The 17,716-nt window shown below is 52.0% G+C and overlaps 1 protein-coding gene across 1 annotated transcript in view; it reads left to right on the top strand.

The window, feature by feature from the left end:
• Arhgap22 (Rho GTPase activating protein 22) overlaps window positions 1-17,716 on the top strand; it is a 155,744-nt gene that overhangs the window by 126,585 nt on the left and 11,443 nt on the right. The window contains exon 5 of the mRNA XM_070020405.1: window positions 2,489-2,617. Within this exon, the coding sequence (XP_069876506.1) occupies window positions 2,489-2,617 (129 nt within the window). The remainder of the gene's footprint in view (window positions 1-2,488; window positions 2,618-17,716) is intronic.

Genomic DNA, 17,716 nt, shown 5'->3' with positions numbered 1-17,716 from the left:
CAGGCCTTTCACTTACTTGGCTTCTCTCGAGTTTAGAACTCTACCACTTGAGTTATAGCTTCACTTCTGTTTTTTTTTGTGTGTGTGTGTGTGTGTGTGTGTGGTTGCTTAGTGATAAGAATCTCATAGACTTTCACGCCAGAGCTGGCTTTGAACCATGATCCTCAGATCTCAGCTTCCCAAGTAGCTAGGATTACAGGCATGAGCCACCAGTGCTTTTGGCTTTATGCTCATTCTTAAAGTTCCCTTAAATCACCCACCAAGCTGGGTGGTTTTGCAAAATCACTGATGTCCAAAATGAATTAATTTACCTGCAGAAGCTTGAGTTGCTGGAGTGAAAAGTTGGTTTGTGAGCTGATAAGCTCCCATCAGGCTAGCGAGTGGCCCAGTGGGGAGTTTCAGGGCCCTGTGCTCCATTCCGGTTTAACATTCAGTCCCTGTAAACACTCCCGTCTTCATTGAGCAAAAAAGCTCAAGGACCGCATCCAGGCCCTCAGTGGACAGGGGAGGCTGGCAGGTTTAAAAGACATGGAAGATAGCTGGGCACTAGTGGTGTAAGCTTATAATTTCAGCCACTCAAGAGGCTGAGATCTGAGGATTGTAGTTCAAAGCCAGCCTACACATTTGATTGAGATGCTCTTTATTTCTAGTTAGCCAGCAAAATGGCTAGAAGTAGAGGTGTTGCTCAAGTGGTAGAGTACCAGCCCGGAGCAAAAAAAACCCCAAAACCAAAAAACTAAAGGCACAGTACCCAGGCTCTTGAATTCAAAGCCCAGTACCAGCACAAAACGAAAGTCCTGGTGGAACACACTCAATGCACTTCAGTGACATTGACTTAAATGAAACAGTCAGTGGAGGGGAGGAGGGACACAGCTTTCCTGAACTGCTAGACTCAGCATGGCCTTTTTTTTTTTTTTTTTTCTAAGAGTACCCCTTTCAATGATTTTTTTTTGTGTGTGCCAGTCCTGGAGCTTGAACTCAGGGTCTGGGCGCTGTCCTTGAGCTTTTTTGCTCAATGCTAGCACTCTACCAGTTGACCCATAGCTCCACTTCTGGCTTTTTGGTGGGTAATTGGAGATAAAGAGTCTCACAGACTTTCTTGCTTGAGCTGACTGTGAACCTTGCTCCTCAGATCTCAGCCTCCTCAGTAGCTAAGATTACAGGCATGAGCCACCAGTGCCCAGCAACAATTTTTTTAGTTTTTTTTTTATTGTGAAAATACTGTACAAAGGGGTTAGAGTTACATGAACAAGGTAATGAGTACATTTCTTATCCAGCATTGTTGCCTCCTCCTCTGTTTTTCCCCTACCATCCCTTCCCTCCCACCTCCTCAGCTATACCCCCCCTCCCACCAACCCACCCTCTGCCTAAATTGTAAAGTTCATTTTTCGACATAGAGTCTTGTACATCTCATTGTTGCAATGGGTCCACCTGTATCCCTATTTAAACAATTTGTTTTTTCCCTTTCCCTCCCCAAATTATACCAAAATCAAATACAGTGAAAACAGGGGTTATACATATGTGGGGGGAGGGACATACAAGCAACAAAAAAATCATGTGGTACCTTATAAATACGTTAGAAACAATAGCAAGAAAGAAAAAAACACTTGTGTCCCTATCTTGGGGTTCATTTCGCTTAACATCATCTTATCTGACCATTTCTGCTTGTCTCAGACATATACTAGTTATTGCAAATAAGGGAAACCATGGGACCTATGTTTCTTTGGGCCTGGCTTACTTCACTTAATATAATTTTTTTCAAGTCTTTCCATTTCCTAACAAGTGGGGCGATGTCATTCTTTCTGATGCAGGCATAGAATTCAATTGTATATATATATATATATACACCATATATTCTTGATCCATTCATCTACTGAGGGGCATCTGGGTTGGTTCATCTCTTAGCTATGGTAAATAATCCCAGCAACAATTTTTATTTTGATATTTAAAAAAATTACAAAGCAAGCTGGGTGCTGGTGGCTCATGACTGTAATCCTAGCTACTTAGGTGGCTGAGATCTGAGGATCTCGGTTCAAAGCCAGCCCAGGCAGGAACAGTCAGTGAGACTCTTATCTCCAATAAACCACTCAGAAAACTGGAAGTGACGCTGAGTGCTAGCCTTGAGCTGAAGAGCTCAAGGATGGTTCCCAGGCCCAGAGTTCAAGCCCCACGACTGACAAAAAAAAATAAAAATTACAAAGCAAGACTAAGTTAGGAGGGGTTGGAGGCGTGGCTTGGGTGGTAGAGTGCCAGCCAGTGAGTGAAAGCATCAGATGCCCAGTTCAAGTACCAATCTGGCAACAAAAAAAGTGTGTGTGGGGAGGACGGACTAAGTTTGGAAAAAGAAAACCACACAGCCTCTCAAAGACAGAGGCATAAGATGTGAGAGAAAGAGGTTACAAAACAGAAAAAGCCAGATTGCTGGGGGCGGGGATCTGCCCCCTTGCACGGAGACCCCCTTGGTAAGCCTTGTCTCCCTGTCTTGCAGGTGGTTCCGGGGAGCGGGAGAAGGCGCCATCCCACCCTGAGGCGCTACTGCTCATGGCCAGCTCCCAGCGCGACATGGAGGACTGGGTGCAGGCCATCCGCCGGGCGATCTGGGCCCCGCTGCGCGGAGGTACTGCCCGTAGCTCGCATGCGCATGCGCACCCTCTAAAACCCTTGCCAACAGGTAATCCACCCCTGCTCTGAATCCTGACTCAGGACTTGCTTCTCAGACAGCAGGTTGGCCCTTCACTGCTGCCTCCATGATTCCTCCCAACCGGTACCATGTGGACCAAGGCAGGGAGACACCAGGTCCACATGAACACACAGCATCTCTTGCCATCAGAGGCCTGTAGCTTTTGCCTACTAGCCGCCCTGCAGACAGATGTGCTGAGGCCAGCTGGACAGAGGCAGGAGCGCCTTGAACTCATGGCCTGGGCAATGTCCCTGAGCTTTTGTGCTCAAGGCTAGCACTCTACCCCTTGAACCATAGCACCACTTCTGGTTTTCTGGTGGTTAACTGGAGATAACAGTCTCATGGACTTTGCTGCCCAGGCTGGCTTCGAACTGTGATCGTCAAATCTCAGCCTCCTGAATAGCTAGGATTATAGGTGTGAGCCACCAACACCCTGCTTCTTTTTATTTTATTTTTGTGCTGGTCAGGGCCTGGATGCTGTCCTGAGCTTTTTTTGCTCAAGGATAGTGGTCTACCATCTGAGCCACAGACCCACTTCTAGCCTTTTTTGGTGGCTAATTGGCTATGAGAGTCTCACAGGCTTTATTGCCCAGGCTGGCTTGGAACCATGATCCTCAGACCTCAGCCTCCTGAGTAGCTTGGATTTTAGGTGTGAGCCACTGGCGCCCACCTCCAGTGTCTCAATTCTGCTTCCTTCTCTTCTGCTGAGGAACTCACACATGAGGATCCTATCCTCACACCCCACCCCCACTTAGCCTCCTCTTTCTGATCTTCCATTTTCTCTCATTTCTTTTATTCAGAAGCACTTAGTGGGTGCCTAAATGACACTGACTATAACTGCTTCCCTCTACTCTCCCTTCCCTACCGTCCTCCCCAAGAGACAGAAGCAGGCAAGAACACATGTCTGCTAATGCCCAGGAGTGAGGGATGCCAGGAAGCAAGATGAAGGCTCAGGGAATGGTGAGGGGTTCCAGCAGGCCAATAAAGTAACCAGAAATGCTGGGAAAGAGCAGTGGCAGAGGAATCTGACAAGTGCAAAGGTCCTGGGGGTAGGAATGAGCTAGGAGATCAGGAAGACCAGTAGGTCTGAGGGGGTGCGCATGGGGAAAGGTAGCCAGGTAATGGCAAGAATTTGAGATTTTACTTTGGATGCAGCGTGACATCAGCAGAGCACCAAGCAGGAGACAGATAGGAACTGACTTAGATTCATGAGGCACTGGTGGCTCACACTATAATACTAGCTACTTAGGAGGCTGAGATCTGAGGATCATGGTTCAAGCCAGTCTGGGCAAGAAAGTTTGTGAGATGCTTTTTTTTTTTTGTCGTGGGGCTTGAACTCAGGGTCTGGGTGCTGTCCCTGATCATTTGTGCTTAAGGCTAGTGCTCTACCACTTGAGCCACAGTACCATTTCTGGTTTTCTGGTGGTTAATTGGAAATTTGAGTCCCACAGTCTTTCCTGCCCAGGCTGACTTCAAACCATGATCCTCAGATGTTGGACTCCTGAGTAGCATGGATTATAGGCATGAGCCACTGGTGCCCACCTTGAACGAAACAGCTGAGGGACAGCACCCAGGCCCTGAATTCAAGTCCCAATACCAGCATAACAGACAAGTGCAAAGTCCTCTGGTTTCCATTTGCTTCGTGGACCTAAGAGACAAGAGAAGTCATAGGAGGCAGGTACAGTCTGTCGGGGTTTTTTTCCCAGATCTAAATCGAGTGGGGAAAGAAAGGACAGCTGACTCCAGCCATGCATAGCTGCTGTCCCTGAATGTTGGTATTTGTGTGGCATCATGACAATGGTGTCAAGTCAGGGGCTGAAGGGAGGCAGCACAGCTCCCCGCCTCCCCCATACCGAGTTGGAACTCAGGGCCTTGCACTTGTTTGGCTTGCTTGGTCTGCTGGTGCTCTACTGTTTGAATCATGCCTTCAGCCTGTTTTTGGCTGGTTATTTTGGAGATGGAGTTTCACAGACTTTTCTGTCCAAGCTGACTGAACCATTTATGGATTTCTATCTAGATTAATGGATAATTAGCAAAAACACAAAGCAAAGCAATGAATGTTGTAAAACTCAGCGTAGGAGCTGGAGGAATGGCTGCTGTTTGAGTGCTAAGGCTCTAAGTTCAAACCTTACTACTACCAAAAAAATAATACCACCAACCAAAAAAGCCTCAGGAAAGCCAGGCGCTGGTGGCTCCTGCCTGTAATCCTAGCTACTCAGGAGGCTGAGATCTGAGGATCGTGGTTCAAAGTCAGCCCAGATAGGAAAGTCCTTGAGACTCTTATCTCCAATTAGCCATTCAAAAGTTGGAAGTGGTGCTTGGCTCAAATGGTAGAGCTCTAGCCTTGAGCTGAAGAGCTGAGGGACAGCACCCAAGCCCAGAGTTTAAGCCCTATGACCAACAACAACAACAACAAAAAACCCTTAGGAGAGTAGAAAGGAAGTAAGAGGTTAAAGAAGGATGGAAGAACATCAAAAAAATTTCCAGAATCATCAGGCATCATGCCTGCAGTCCTAGCTACTCAGGAGGCTGAGATCTGAGGATTGCGGTTCAAAGCCAGCCTCGGCAGGAAGTCCACAAGACTAAACCAAAAAAGGAGCTGTAGCTCAAAAGTGGTAAAGCACTGGCCTTGAGAACAAAAGCTCAGGGCCCGTGCATAGGCCCTGAGTTCAAGCCCTAGGACCAGCACCAAAAAAAAAAAAAAAAATCCAGAATGTTCTCTCTAGCTTTCAGGTGGGAATTTGCATGTCCTGTAGCTTGAACTTGAATAGGAACACAGGGTTGTTGATTGTACATGAACAGCAGTGCAAGCCTGCACATTAGTGCTTCCAGTGCTGTTCAGCACACATGCGTATTTCACTTGCGTAGAAGATTAAAAGTCCACAGAGGTCCAAGGTAACAAAACCAGGCTCTGCGACCAAGCCTCTCTTGTCCCTCCCTCCCTGCCCCCTTAGAGTGGGCCCTGGTGGCAGTATGGCCCTCCCTGGACCGTGTTGGCCAAGGAGGAATTGGAGGATGGGAAACAGGAACCAACTGGCATCAAAGGCCCTTATCTCCAGATGTGCGGAGGAGATGCAGCCCCGCCAGGCGAGCTAGCCTGGGCATGTGCAGGCAAGCTCAGCGCTTGCAGGCAGGCTCAGCGGGCCTCCAGCTTCTTGGCAGAGCCATTGGTAGCCTAAGTCCCCTGGGAGAGAGACTTACTGGATCGGAGCTGCTCTTGCTGGCTTTTTATAGGGAGGCGGAAGGGGTAATGGGTGCCAGTGCTGGGACTTGAACTCAGAGCCTCTCACTCTGGCTAAGCTTTTTACTTAAGGCTGTCATTCTGCTACGTGGCTTTCTGCTGGCTAATTGGAGACAGAGAATCTTGGTTTTGCCCAGACTGGCTTTGAACTTGGATCCTTAGCTCTCAGCCTCCTGAATAGCCAGAATAATAGGTGTGAGTCATTAACATGCTGCTTCTTGCTTTTTTTTCCCCCCCTCAGTTGGAAGCCTTTTCCAGCAAATTTGCTGAGGCAGAAAGCAGCCTCAGACTCCTCAGAAAGCAGCAATATGGCTGCTATGGATGGGGACCCTAGTGTCCCCACAGAAAAGGCGGGCAGCCAGTGACTACTGCCTGTGGCCTGCCCAGGGGTGCCTCTTATGTGCCTCATGGATGTTTTCTGGGAGGCTGGGGAGACAAGCATGCACAGGGCAGACAGGCCCTCCCCCCACAGAACCTCCATTTTACAAGAGGAGACAGATGACAAGCAAGCAGAGAAACTCAGGGAGCAGACTTGAAGGGCTAGGTGGGCAGGGCTTGGAGGGCCAGTGGGTGGGGCTTGGGTGCCATGTGGGCAGGGCTTGGAGTTGCATGACTTCTGAGTGAAGGACTGGGAGCCCCCACAGGGAGGGAGACCTGCAGGAGAGCAGCCAAGAGGCCAGCATGACTGGAGCGGAAGGGGAGGGAGGCGGAGGGAGGCCAGGTGGTTGACACCTCAGGGTTGTGGAGACAAGCAGCAGAGCCTGAAATAATTCTCTGGAAGTGGTACCAGTGATGCAGAGATGGGAGGGCACTGGCCCAGGATTCACAGATGAGGTTCTGTAGCCTGATTAGAAGTATTAGAAAAAAGATAATTTCAGCTTTCCTGATTATGTACCTGCTTTTGACCCCCTCACAATACAGTAATAACTAGTGTGCCTGCTTTTTGCCCACTACACAATACAGTGTAACAACCATTTGTGCATGTATGCTGGTCCTGGGACTTGAACTCGGGGCTTGGGTGTTCAGCTGCTTTTGCTCAAGGCAGGTGCTGGAGTGGCATCTCCAGAGAGAAGCCCCTGGAGGCACGGCTGCATTCAAGTGCAGGATCACTGTTGGCAGTGGTGGAGGCTGAGTTCCTCCTGTATTACTTCTTCCCAGCATTCTTTGCTCCATAGAGCCTGAAAAAGATATTTGGGACTGGGGTCTCAACTACAGGCTTGCTCAGCCCTTCCTCAGCTTGCTCAGTCAGTTGGCACGGTACCACTTGGGACCTGCTTGCCTGCAGCCCTGCCTTTGCTAGTTATTTTGGAGATGGCAAACTTTTTCTGCCTGGTGCTGGGTTTGAACCATGATCCTTCAGATCTTAGCCTCCTGAGTACCTAGGATTACAGGTGTGAGCCACCAGTGCCCAGCTGTTCCTGTGCATGTCAGCTGGTCTGGCCTGTGTGCCCAAGACGGAGCCTGGGACTGCTCAGTCTGCAGATGGAACACTTGGGCCCTTATGCCCTCTGCCCATTGTAGTGAGCTGTGTCCACATACCAGGGCAAGGAGGGGAAGACAATACGGACTCCTTGGATGTGGGTAGGATTAGGCCCAAAGCATCCTCATCGCCTCCTCCCTACAGCACGCAAGGCTTCTCCACTTCATGAGCCTCAGGTGCTGAATGCTGGGACCCCCAAATTGAGGGGGGGCAGGAATAATACAATTAGGGAGCTCTGGGGGCTATGTGCTAGGAGAGCAGAGGCCAGTGTAGCCATTTCTCGGGAGGTCACTGGGCTGGTCTGTGTTCCTTACAGCTCAGGACACCCTCTGCTCAGCCTCCTTTAGCCACTTGATGCTCGGTTTCTCCCTCTGGTCCTTCTCTCTTCCCACATGGCCACCTGTGTGCTTCATAGAACCTATGACCCAAGCATCCTTGTCCTGGTCACTGCTGAACTGGGGCCTGGGCCCCAGGTAGAACCTGCGGGGGCCTCAGCTCTGGCTCTGCCTTGCTAGTCAGCCCTTTGCCAGTCCCAGGACTGGGCTGCACCTCCCCAGAGCCTGGCAACAGCTCTGCAGTCAGTCCCTTCCCATCCCATTGTATTAGGAGAAAGCCTCAGGGAGGTGCCTGGACCATTTGTTTTCTCTATGAACCAGTACTAGGTCTTGAACTCAGGGTCCTGGGAACTATCCCTTATCAAGGGCTTAAGGCTGGCACTCTACCACTTGAGCCACAGCTCCATTTCTGTCTTTTTGCTTGCCAAGTGGAGATAAGAAACTCATGGACCTTCCTGTCTGGGCTGGCTTTGAACCTGTGACACTCAGATCTCAGCCTCCTGAGTAGCTAGGATTACAGGAATGAGGCACCTGTGCCAGGCTGAGGTCCCATGCTTTGTCATGGTTATTACAAAGTAAGTGGCATCCCGACGGGACTGCTGGAGCCCTGAGTCCTGGCATTGGACAGTGTCTCAGGAGAGCATGACATGGAGTGGCTCAGGTGTTGTCATGTGGCCTGTTGTCCAGTATTTCAGCACCCAGAGGACCTGAGCCCTCAGGAAAGAAGGCAACCCATGTTTACCATAGGCTCCTCTTGCCTGGAGTTTGAGAGGTCTTAGGAGAGCATGAGGTCCTAGAGGGGCTGGACAGCTTGGCCTTGACAGCACACAAGACAGCCAGGCAGGAGCCAGGGCATTCTCCAGGGTGATCGCATCCCAGGATGTGGTTGCCAAGCAACCGCCTACACTGAAGGCCTCACCTGTCACCAGGCTGCTCTTGTGAGAGGGCAGACCTCAGGTTTCTCTCATTTCCTTGGCCCTGCCCTAGAGAGCTGTTCCAGGAACCCTCCCCCACCCCTCCATGCACCCACCCCAGCAGGCCGCAGAACTGAATCTCCCCCATGAGGGCCGTGCGCTGGCAGGGCCTGGTCATCACCTGGAGCTCATTGGGGTCGTGCAGTCAGAGCCCTGAGGGGTGGCGGCTGCACACTGGGGACTCCCTAGATGGGCAGGTTTGCTTTGATAACCACATAGGTGAGGACACGGAGACTTGAGGAGAGGGCAGGTTGGCCCTCAAGCATGCCTGCCCACCCGAGGGGGTCCCACAGGCCCTTGAGGGATAGGTACCCCTGAGCCTTCAGTGCCAGCTGGACAGAGCTATTTAGATGCAGTGGGACTTGGGGCCCTGAGCTGCCCTTCCCACCTTCATATCATAGTACTGTTCTCCCACGCCACATGATGCCCTGCCACGGGAGGACTCTAACCCCTGACACATACTTAGCAGCATGAGCCTGGGCCAGGAGGCTCACCGGGCACAAACCTCCCTCAGTAATTGAGACAAATTCTGCGGGGGTTTTTGGGTGTGTGTGTGTGCGCATGCGCCAGTCCTGAGCCTTGAATTCAGGGCCTGGGTGCTGTTCCTGAGGTTTTATGCTCACCGCTAGCTCTCTAGTATTTGAATCATAGCTCCACTTCCAGCATTTTGGTGGCTACCTGGAGAGAGGTTTCATAAATTTTTCTGCCTGGATAGCTTCAAACTGCGATCTTCAGATCTAAGCCCCCTGAGTAGCAAGGATTATAGGTATGAATCATTGGTGTGAGTGCCCAGGAATCACAATTGCTTTGCTTCTTCCCCCCACCCCCCCCCCCCCCGGTCCTGGGGCTTGAACTCAGGGCTTGGGTGCTGTCCCTGAGCCTCTTTGTACTCAAGGCTAGTGCTTTACCACTTGAGCCACAGCACTACTTCTGGCTTTCTCCAAGTAGTTCATTGGAGATAAGAATCTTACAGGCTTTCCTGCTGGGGCTGGCTTCAAACTGCAATTCTCAGATCTCAGGCTCCTTGACTAGCCAGGATTACTATCATGAGCCACCAGAACCCAGCAACTGAAGTCTTTTTTACAAATGAAAATGACTGCAAAGCATTCCATTGTTCCTATTGCTCCTCCCATAACTTACCACCAACTTAGCTGCATCTGTCCTCTGAGATGTCCAGTTGCCAGGTGGAGCCACATGGGCTGGCCCAGGTGGGTTCTTCTGGAGGCCCTAAGGGGGGAGCCTCTGGTCCTTGGCTTTTCCCCACCTCTTAGAGTTGCTGGTGTCTGGGGCTATGGCCCAGGCTCAGCCCTGCCCTCCTCCCTGCCTCAGCGTCCCCCTGCCTTTCTCTTGATTCCACTTCGCACCCAGGAAACCTTTCCACATCTGCTTCTCTGTGCCAGCTCTACCAAGTCTGTGCGTGTGTGAGGTCACAGGCATAGGTGCTGAGAACAAGGATGTGTACCTGGGGCCACACACATCATGATCGATTGACAAAATACCCACTTGTGAAGACAGCTGTGTAGCAGGGGTATGGGTCAGGAGGGTATGCCTCAAGTTTCCAGGTCTAGGAGTGAACATGGGCCTGGGGCTTTTGCTTGCTTGCTTGCTTTCGATACCATTGTTGACCTCATGGCCTGGCACTTGTTCAGCTTGCTTGCTCATCTGGTGCTTTTCTACTCAAGCCATGCCTCCAGCAAGGCTTTTTGCTGCTAACCCAGAGATGGAGTTTTGCAGATTTTTCTGCTCAGGCTTCGATTCTCTAAATGTTAGCCTCCTAAGTAGCCAGGTGTAAGGTACAGGCACAGGCACCCAGCAGCAAGATATATCTTTAACATTTTGGGTTTTTAAAAATCATGGATTTGGGGCTGGGAAGGTGGCTTGGTGGTAGAGTGCTTGCCTTGCATGCATGAGGCCCTGAGTTCGATTCCTGAGCACCACATAAGTAGAAAAAGCCAGAAGCGGCACTGTGGCTAAAGTGGTAGAGCACTTGCCTTGAGCTGAGGGACAGCGCTCAGGCTCAGAGTTCAGGCCCCATGACCCACAACAACAACAACAACAACAAAATAATGGATTTGGGGCTGGGATGTAGCTCGGTGGCAAAGCGCTTGCCTAGCAAGTGCAACATCCTGGATTCAATCCCCAGTACCAAAAAAGAAAAGACAAAAAAAAAAGTTAAAAAATAATGGATTTTGTGTGTGCATGTGAGTGTGTTTCTGTGCCTGCACACGTGCACACTTGTGCTTGTCCTGAGGCTTGAACTCGGCCTGGGTTGCTGTCCTGGAGCCTTTGTGCTCAAGGCTAATTCTCAACCACTTGAACCACAATTCTACTTCCAGCTTTTTTGGCAGATAATTGGAGATTAGAGTCTCACAGACTTTCCTGCCAGGGATGGCTTTGAATGCAATCTTCAGATCTCAACCCCCTGATTCACTGGCTTTTTTTTGCCTTAATTTTTATTCTTAAAGTACTGTGATAGCCAGATAGCCAGACACAGATATTGTCTGCACATCCCTGCAGAACTCTGCCTGTGCCCCCCTGGGAACTACCCTCCCTGCTTGGTGAGACATGGCTGGCTTCTCTGACCAACTGCCCTGCTGGATTAGGTCTGACTCTGAGTATCCACCCATCCATCCTCCTCACCACCCTCCTCTCCAGGTGAGATTGTGGACTCAGAATCCTCCTGTTGGCTTTACAGAAAGACAATTTACGGCCTGGTGCTGGTGGCTCACACCTGTAATCCTAGCTACTCAGGGAGGCTGAGATCTGAGGATCACAGTTCAAAGCCAGCCTGGACAGGAAAGTCTGTGAAACTCGTATCTCCAATTAACCACCAAAAAAAAAAAAAAGTAAATAGAGTTGTGGTTCAAAGTGGTAGAGCACTAGCCTGGGGCCAAAGAGCTTAGGAAAAGTGTTGGGGACCGGAGTTCAAGCCCCATGACCCACCCTTACCCCCCTCCCCCTCAAAAATGAATTTGCAGTGGGCCCATGGTCTGGGCCTTGGTTACCGCCTCTTCTGTAAAATGGGGAGTTCCGCTCTTAACCTCTGAGAACTGCTTCAGGAGATAAGTGCAAACCTCTGTCCCTGGCACCAGGGTACTGCTCCCCGGCCCCGCCCCGGCAGAGGTTCCCCGAAGGCCCGGAGCCCATGGTGCCCACTGAGGCCCAGCTCTACACCCAGTGGGTGACTCAGATCCCATTGCCTAACCTCTCTGGGCCTCCTGGCCCCACCTGCAGCTCCTCGCCCCCTCCCTCCCTCCGGCCGAGGCCTGGGTCACTGCGCCCAGCGCCTCGAGTCACCCCGCTGGGGACTGCGTTCCTCGGCGTGGCGCCCCTGGGAAGAAGGCTGCTGGGGACCGGCTCTCCCGCGCCGGCAGCCTCTGGGGCCCTCGGATCCCCGGGCCTCCCTCTCCCGCGGGCCGGGCCCCGGGTGGCGCTGGCCGGGGCCGGGCGGGCGGGCAAGACTCTACCTGCGCGCGTGCCGGGCATTCCTGGCGCCGCCGCCGCCGCGCCCGGGCGCGCCATGGGCCTGATGCCGGCCGCGCGGGCCTCCTCCTGGGGCCGCGTCTGTCCGCGGCCGCCCTGCCGCCTGCCCGCCTGCTGCGCACCCGCCGCCGCCGCCCCAGGTAGGGGCAGGACGGGGTGCGGGGGGTCCCCACGGGCGCAGCGCCTCCCGATCGACCGGGATGCATTTCGAGGGGGAGGGGGAGGACGCTGAGCTGCCGAGGCGGGCGCGATCTTCCCGGGATCGGATCCGCGGGGATGGGGGGGGGGGGCCCTGCGTGGAGAAATGGGAACACAGGCTGCGAGGGGCCTTGCAAGAGATCCCTTCCCTATCCCCCACCGCCAAGGGGACCTGGTGAGCGGAGAGCCCCAGCCTCTGACTTGAGCCCCAAGAATATTCTGGTCTGCCCTCCCCCACCCTCTGGCCTTTGGAAGGCCTCCACCCCGGGAGGGTGAGCAGAAAGGATTCTTTTTTTTTTTTTTTTTTTGCCGTCCAGTCAGTTCTGTGACTGGCTGGAACCAGCCAGGGTCCCCTGGAGTGACAGAGGGACAATCTGGCATGAGTAGACGCATAAAAGGGAGAAGATGGCAAGTGTGGTGACCAGAGGCCAAGAGGGAGCTGGATTTGAACCACAGCGTGGTTCCTTGTTCCTTCTCTGGCCAAGGCCTTCCAGGATGGCAAAGTGGACCTGGCCTGTCAGCCCTGGGAGAGGCTCCAAGAGGGAAACCCAGCCTCTCTCTCCTGTGTTGAGCAGGGGCTAGGCTCAGGCCCTGGCAGAGCCTCCCTCCCCAGGGCAGGAGGGCTAGGAGAAAGCCAGAAGGGGAGGGGAGCAGAGGGTGGGGTGGGTGGGGAGTGATGTTCTTACCTGGGGACGCTCAGCGCCCTGCAGTGTCAGCCATCCACACCCAGGGCACAGCTGGGACTAGGCCACTTGGTTCTCTCGCGATTCCCACAGGGACTTGGAAAACAGGGACAGGAGGCTGGCTGTGCCAGGCAGCAGCCTCTGCCAGCTTCCTTCGTGGTAGCCCAGCCGGTACTTGTGAAGTGTGGGTTGGGATCTCGAGGAACCCACATTGGCTGTGCTTCTAAGATCTGACAAACCTACTGGAACTGGTTCTTGGCAAAGCGCCCTCCAAGACGTGCCAGGAGGGCAGAGGGAGTTCAGGTTGCTGGGGCCAGCTGGCCAGGGCCAGCTTGCTTCTACCAGAGGGACCATGGTGTGTGGGGGTTGGGGGGAGGGTACTGGGCTGGTTCCCTGGAGAGGAAGGCCACTAGAATCAAAGGTTAATGTGAGATACCTTCTGGCAGCAGGACAGCAGAGTTGGAGCAAGGCCTCCCTGTGGGGTTCCCCACACAGCTCCAGGGAGGGGCAGCAGACAGACTTCTTCAGCCCTGTGCATGGCCTCCTTTCATGGTGGTGCTGTGGGCTCAGTCCAGAGTCTTAGTCTGGTCTTTATAAACAGCTTCTGAAGCCATGGATTGCCCTCTTCCGTAGATGGAGAGGCCCAGGACAGGGGGTCACTGCTGTCCTCTGGTTCATCCAGGATATGCACCCAGATCAGTGCTGGGGACCACTCAGAGCCTCTGTCTCTAGGCCCTTCGTTTGTGTCCATGCCACAGGACAGGGAGATGGTCCACAACCTGAGGGCCTCTGAGTCCGGGTGACAGGTGGAGTGAGTTCTGACCATGGCACCGTCCTACATCCAGCCTCTTCCCCAGTCACGCTCCAGTCTTTTAACTTTATTAGTTGTATTTATTTTTGTGCTGGCTCTGGGGTTTGAGTTCAGAGATGGGTGCTGGCCCTGAGCGTTTGTGCTCAAGTGGTCGCACTCTACCAGTTGAGCCACAGTTCCACTTTAGTTTTGTGGTGGTGAATTGGAGATGAGTGTCACAGACTTTCCTGTCAGGGCTGTTTTCGAACCTCTATCCTCAATAGGACTGCAGGAATGCACCACTTGTGCCCAGCTCCTGCCCTCCCAATTTGGAGTCCTCTGTCATGTCCTCTGCACCCCACCCCTGCCTACCTGCTTTACCTCATTACTCTTTGGGTCAAAGATGGCATCCTCCTTAGACCCTCTTTTAGTTAGAAATGCTCTGTGGCCTTTCCTTCCTCCCCACTCTATCATCCCCTATTGGGGGGTAGAGAGAGTGCTCAGGAGACCCCCAGAAAGGTGGGGGTCCTGCCAGGCTTGGAAGGGGCCAACCCAGACCTAGCCACCCGGGCTGGGGGGGGGTGTGAACAAGCCTTGGCTCTGCACCTCAGGGCTGGGCCGCCTGCCACGTGGGACTTCATCCCGTGGACAGGGGCGGGCATAGCACTGTGGGCAGAGGAGGCCATGGCGAGGCCACGCTGAGTCACTTTAGCTTATTTGTCTCCCTTACCCACGATGCCACGGTCCACCGCAGCCTGAAAACACTGTGAGAAATTGCAGAGAGCGTTCCTAAGTGCACTCTTCTGCAGATGTTCATCTCAGAATCTCACGGTCCTCCTGCTCTGTCCTGGCTGGAACGTGAGCCACTGTGTTGCGTGCACTACAGTATAGACTACCCTCCTGTCAGTCACTTGGGAGCCGTCTTGGTTTAGCAGCTCAACTGTCAGGGTATGTCAGAGCTTATGTGCCGTCACCCTCATTAGTTTATGGCTCCGAAGAGTGTTTCTAGCAATTCAGATGTTCACTGTCTTTAAACAAAAAGCACAGGAAGGTATTTAGAAAGCAAGGCACCAGTGGCTCACCCCTGTAATCCTTGGAGGCTGATATCTGAGAACTGAGGTTTGAAGTCAGCTGGAAAGTCCATGAGACTTTTCTCTCCAATTCACCATTAAAAGTCTGGAAGTGGAGCTAGGGCTCAAGTAGTAGAGCCTTGATCAAAAAAGCTCAAGGGCAGTGCCTAGTTCAAGCCCTAGCCCTGTATCGGCACACACACAAGAAAAAAATTAGGGATGGGAGCACAGTTCAGTAGAGTGCTTGCCTAGAATCTTCAAGGCCCTGGGTGTGATCACAGCCCAGAGGGGGCAGGGAAGAAGCTAAGAATTCAGATGTATGAAATCTCTTGGTTTTCAATAACAATTTCTTTTAAATGTCGCAAATATTGTTGGTAAGTAGGAGCATTTGAAGACCATCATTAAGTATGGGTGATTTTGTGACCCCAAGTTAGGAGGCGAGGGAGCAGATTGTATGGCCACTGTTAGTGAAAGACTGACTCCAGGCTGGCCCTGAGTGTACACATTCACACAAATGAGCAGAAGCCCAAATTCAGAACCCGTGTGCCTAAGGCCTATCCCAGTTATGTTTCCCAGAAAGAAGTTCCCAGTGTTTTATGTGCCAGGCACTGTGTGAGGGACTAGTGTATCTTTCATTGATGTTTGGCTGTGCTAGGGCAATGACCTCCCGCCTTACCCCCCCCCCCACCCCCACCCCAGGGCCCAGCTGGTTGGCTCACCATCCAGGTCCCGAGAAGCCACATGCCCAGACACAGCAGTGTTCTGGCATGGTGCCCTTGGCATACTCCAGAAGCTGCCCTGCCAGGACAAATGTGATTTGTGGATGCTAATCAGGTCAGGCATCCCAAAGTCCTGGAGCTTAGGGTTGGGTGAGGCTGTTCCGCCAGCTGCTAAATTGTGTGTGTGAGAGAGAGAAGGTGGGGGGAGGGAGAGAGAGAAACTTTGCACATCTCACTACCTGTGTTCCTTCCCTATGCAAAGAACTTCAGGAACCTGGTAGCCCAGCTAGTTATCTGGTTGTCAGAAGCATGTGTACCACTACTGGGGCTTGAACTCAGGGCTTGGGCACTCTTAAATTTTTCACTCCAGGCTGGCACTCTTGCCACTTGAGCCACAGCTCCTTTTCCAACTTTTGTTGGACTTTTTCTTCCCTAGGCTGGCATGGAACTGCAGTCCTCAGATTTCAGCCTCCTGTGTAGCTAGGGGTACAGGTGTGAACCACCCATGTCCAGCTTGTCATTAGTTTTTTTCTTGTGTGATATTTCTTGTGTGATATATTCAAGACTAGTGGTTCTGGATCTTTTCTGGATGAGAGTTTTTGTTTATGGGTTAGTCATGGGGCTTGAGCTCTAGGCCTGGAAACTGTCCCTGAACTTTTCAGCTCAAGGCTAGTGCTCTACCACTTAAGCCACAGGGCCCCTTTCAGTTTTCTGGTGGTTTACTAGAGATGAGTCTCATGGACTTTCCTATCCGGGCTGGCTTTGAACCTCGATCCTCAGATCTCAACCTCTTGAGTAGCTAGGATTACAGGCGTGAGCCACTGGTGCCTGGCCAGATGGGTGGGTTTTGTTGCTGAAGTTGACATTCTGAGAAGTGTACAAATCCTAAGTGTCCAGTTCCACAACTGGCTTAATAGCACCAGCAGCTTAGAAGCCCTCAGCACCTCTGCACTGCCATGCCCTGGCTAGTTTGGCCTAGTTTTTAACTTTATACAAATGGAGTCTGTGTGTACTCTAGATCTGGTTTCTTTTGCTTATAATCATGCTTAAAAAAAATTCAAGCTGGGTACTGGTGGCTCACACCTGTAATCCTAGCTACTCAGGAGGCTGAGATCTGAGGATCACAGTTCAAAGCCAGCCGGGGCAGGAACGTCCATGAGACTCTTCCTCCAGGAAACCACCAGAAAACCAGAAGAGGTGCTGTGGCTCAAGTGGTAGAGTGCTAGCCTTGAGCTGAAGCACTCAGGGACAGCTCCTAGACCTAGAGTTTAAGACCCACAACTAACTCCCCCCCCCCCCAATTAAACATCTCATGAAATATGCCCAACATAGTTGGACACAGGGGCTCACACCTATAACCTTAGCTCTTTGGGAGGCTTAGGATAGGATGGCAATTGGAGGTCAGCAGGAACAAAAGTTTATGAGACCTTCATATAATTCATAGCTGGATACAGTGGTGTGCACCTGTCATCCTAAGGTATGGCTGAAGTTAGGAGGATCGTGGCTGCAGGCCAGCCGAGGCAGAATTCATCTCAACAGAAATTGGATGTGGAGGGTGAATGTCTGTGGTCCCAGGGAGGAGAGGAAGCTTGGAGTAGGTAGATCATGGTTCAGGTATATGCCTGAGCATGTAATGAGACTATTAAAAGAGGGCTGGAGGTGTGACTCAAGTGGTAGAAAGCCAACCTCGGCCCTGATTTCAAAGCTATGGAATACATATGTCATCAGCATTGAATTTAAACTTTTTTGGGGGGTGGTCTTGGGGTTTGAATTTAGGGCCCAGATGCTGTCCCTGAGCTTTTTCTCTCAAGGCTAACACTCTACCACTTGAGCCACAGCTCCACCTTCAGCTTTTTGATGTTTAATTGGAGATAGGAGTCTCATGGACTTTCCTGCCCAGGCTGGCTTCAAACTGCAATAGTCAGATCTCAGCCTCCCAAGGAACTAGGATTACAGGCATGAGCTACCAATGCCTGACATGTTAATTTTGTGTGCCAGTACTGCTCACCCGCAGTACTATCAGCACACACACAAATGCACTGTGTGCTTTTCCAGGGCTATTT

The sequence above is a fragment of the Dipodomys merriami genome, unplaced genomic scaffold (genome assembly GCF_024711535.1).
Source record: "Dipodomys merriami isolate MVZ:Mamm:240054 unplaced genomic scaffold, mDipMer1.0.p SCAF_14, whole genome shotgun sequence".
NCBI classification, from domain to species: Eukaryota; Metazoa; Chordata; class Mammalia; order Rodentia; family Heteromyidae; genus Dipodomys; species Dipodomys merriami.
This window is presented reverse-complemented; position numbering and strand designations above follow the sequence as displayed.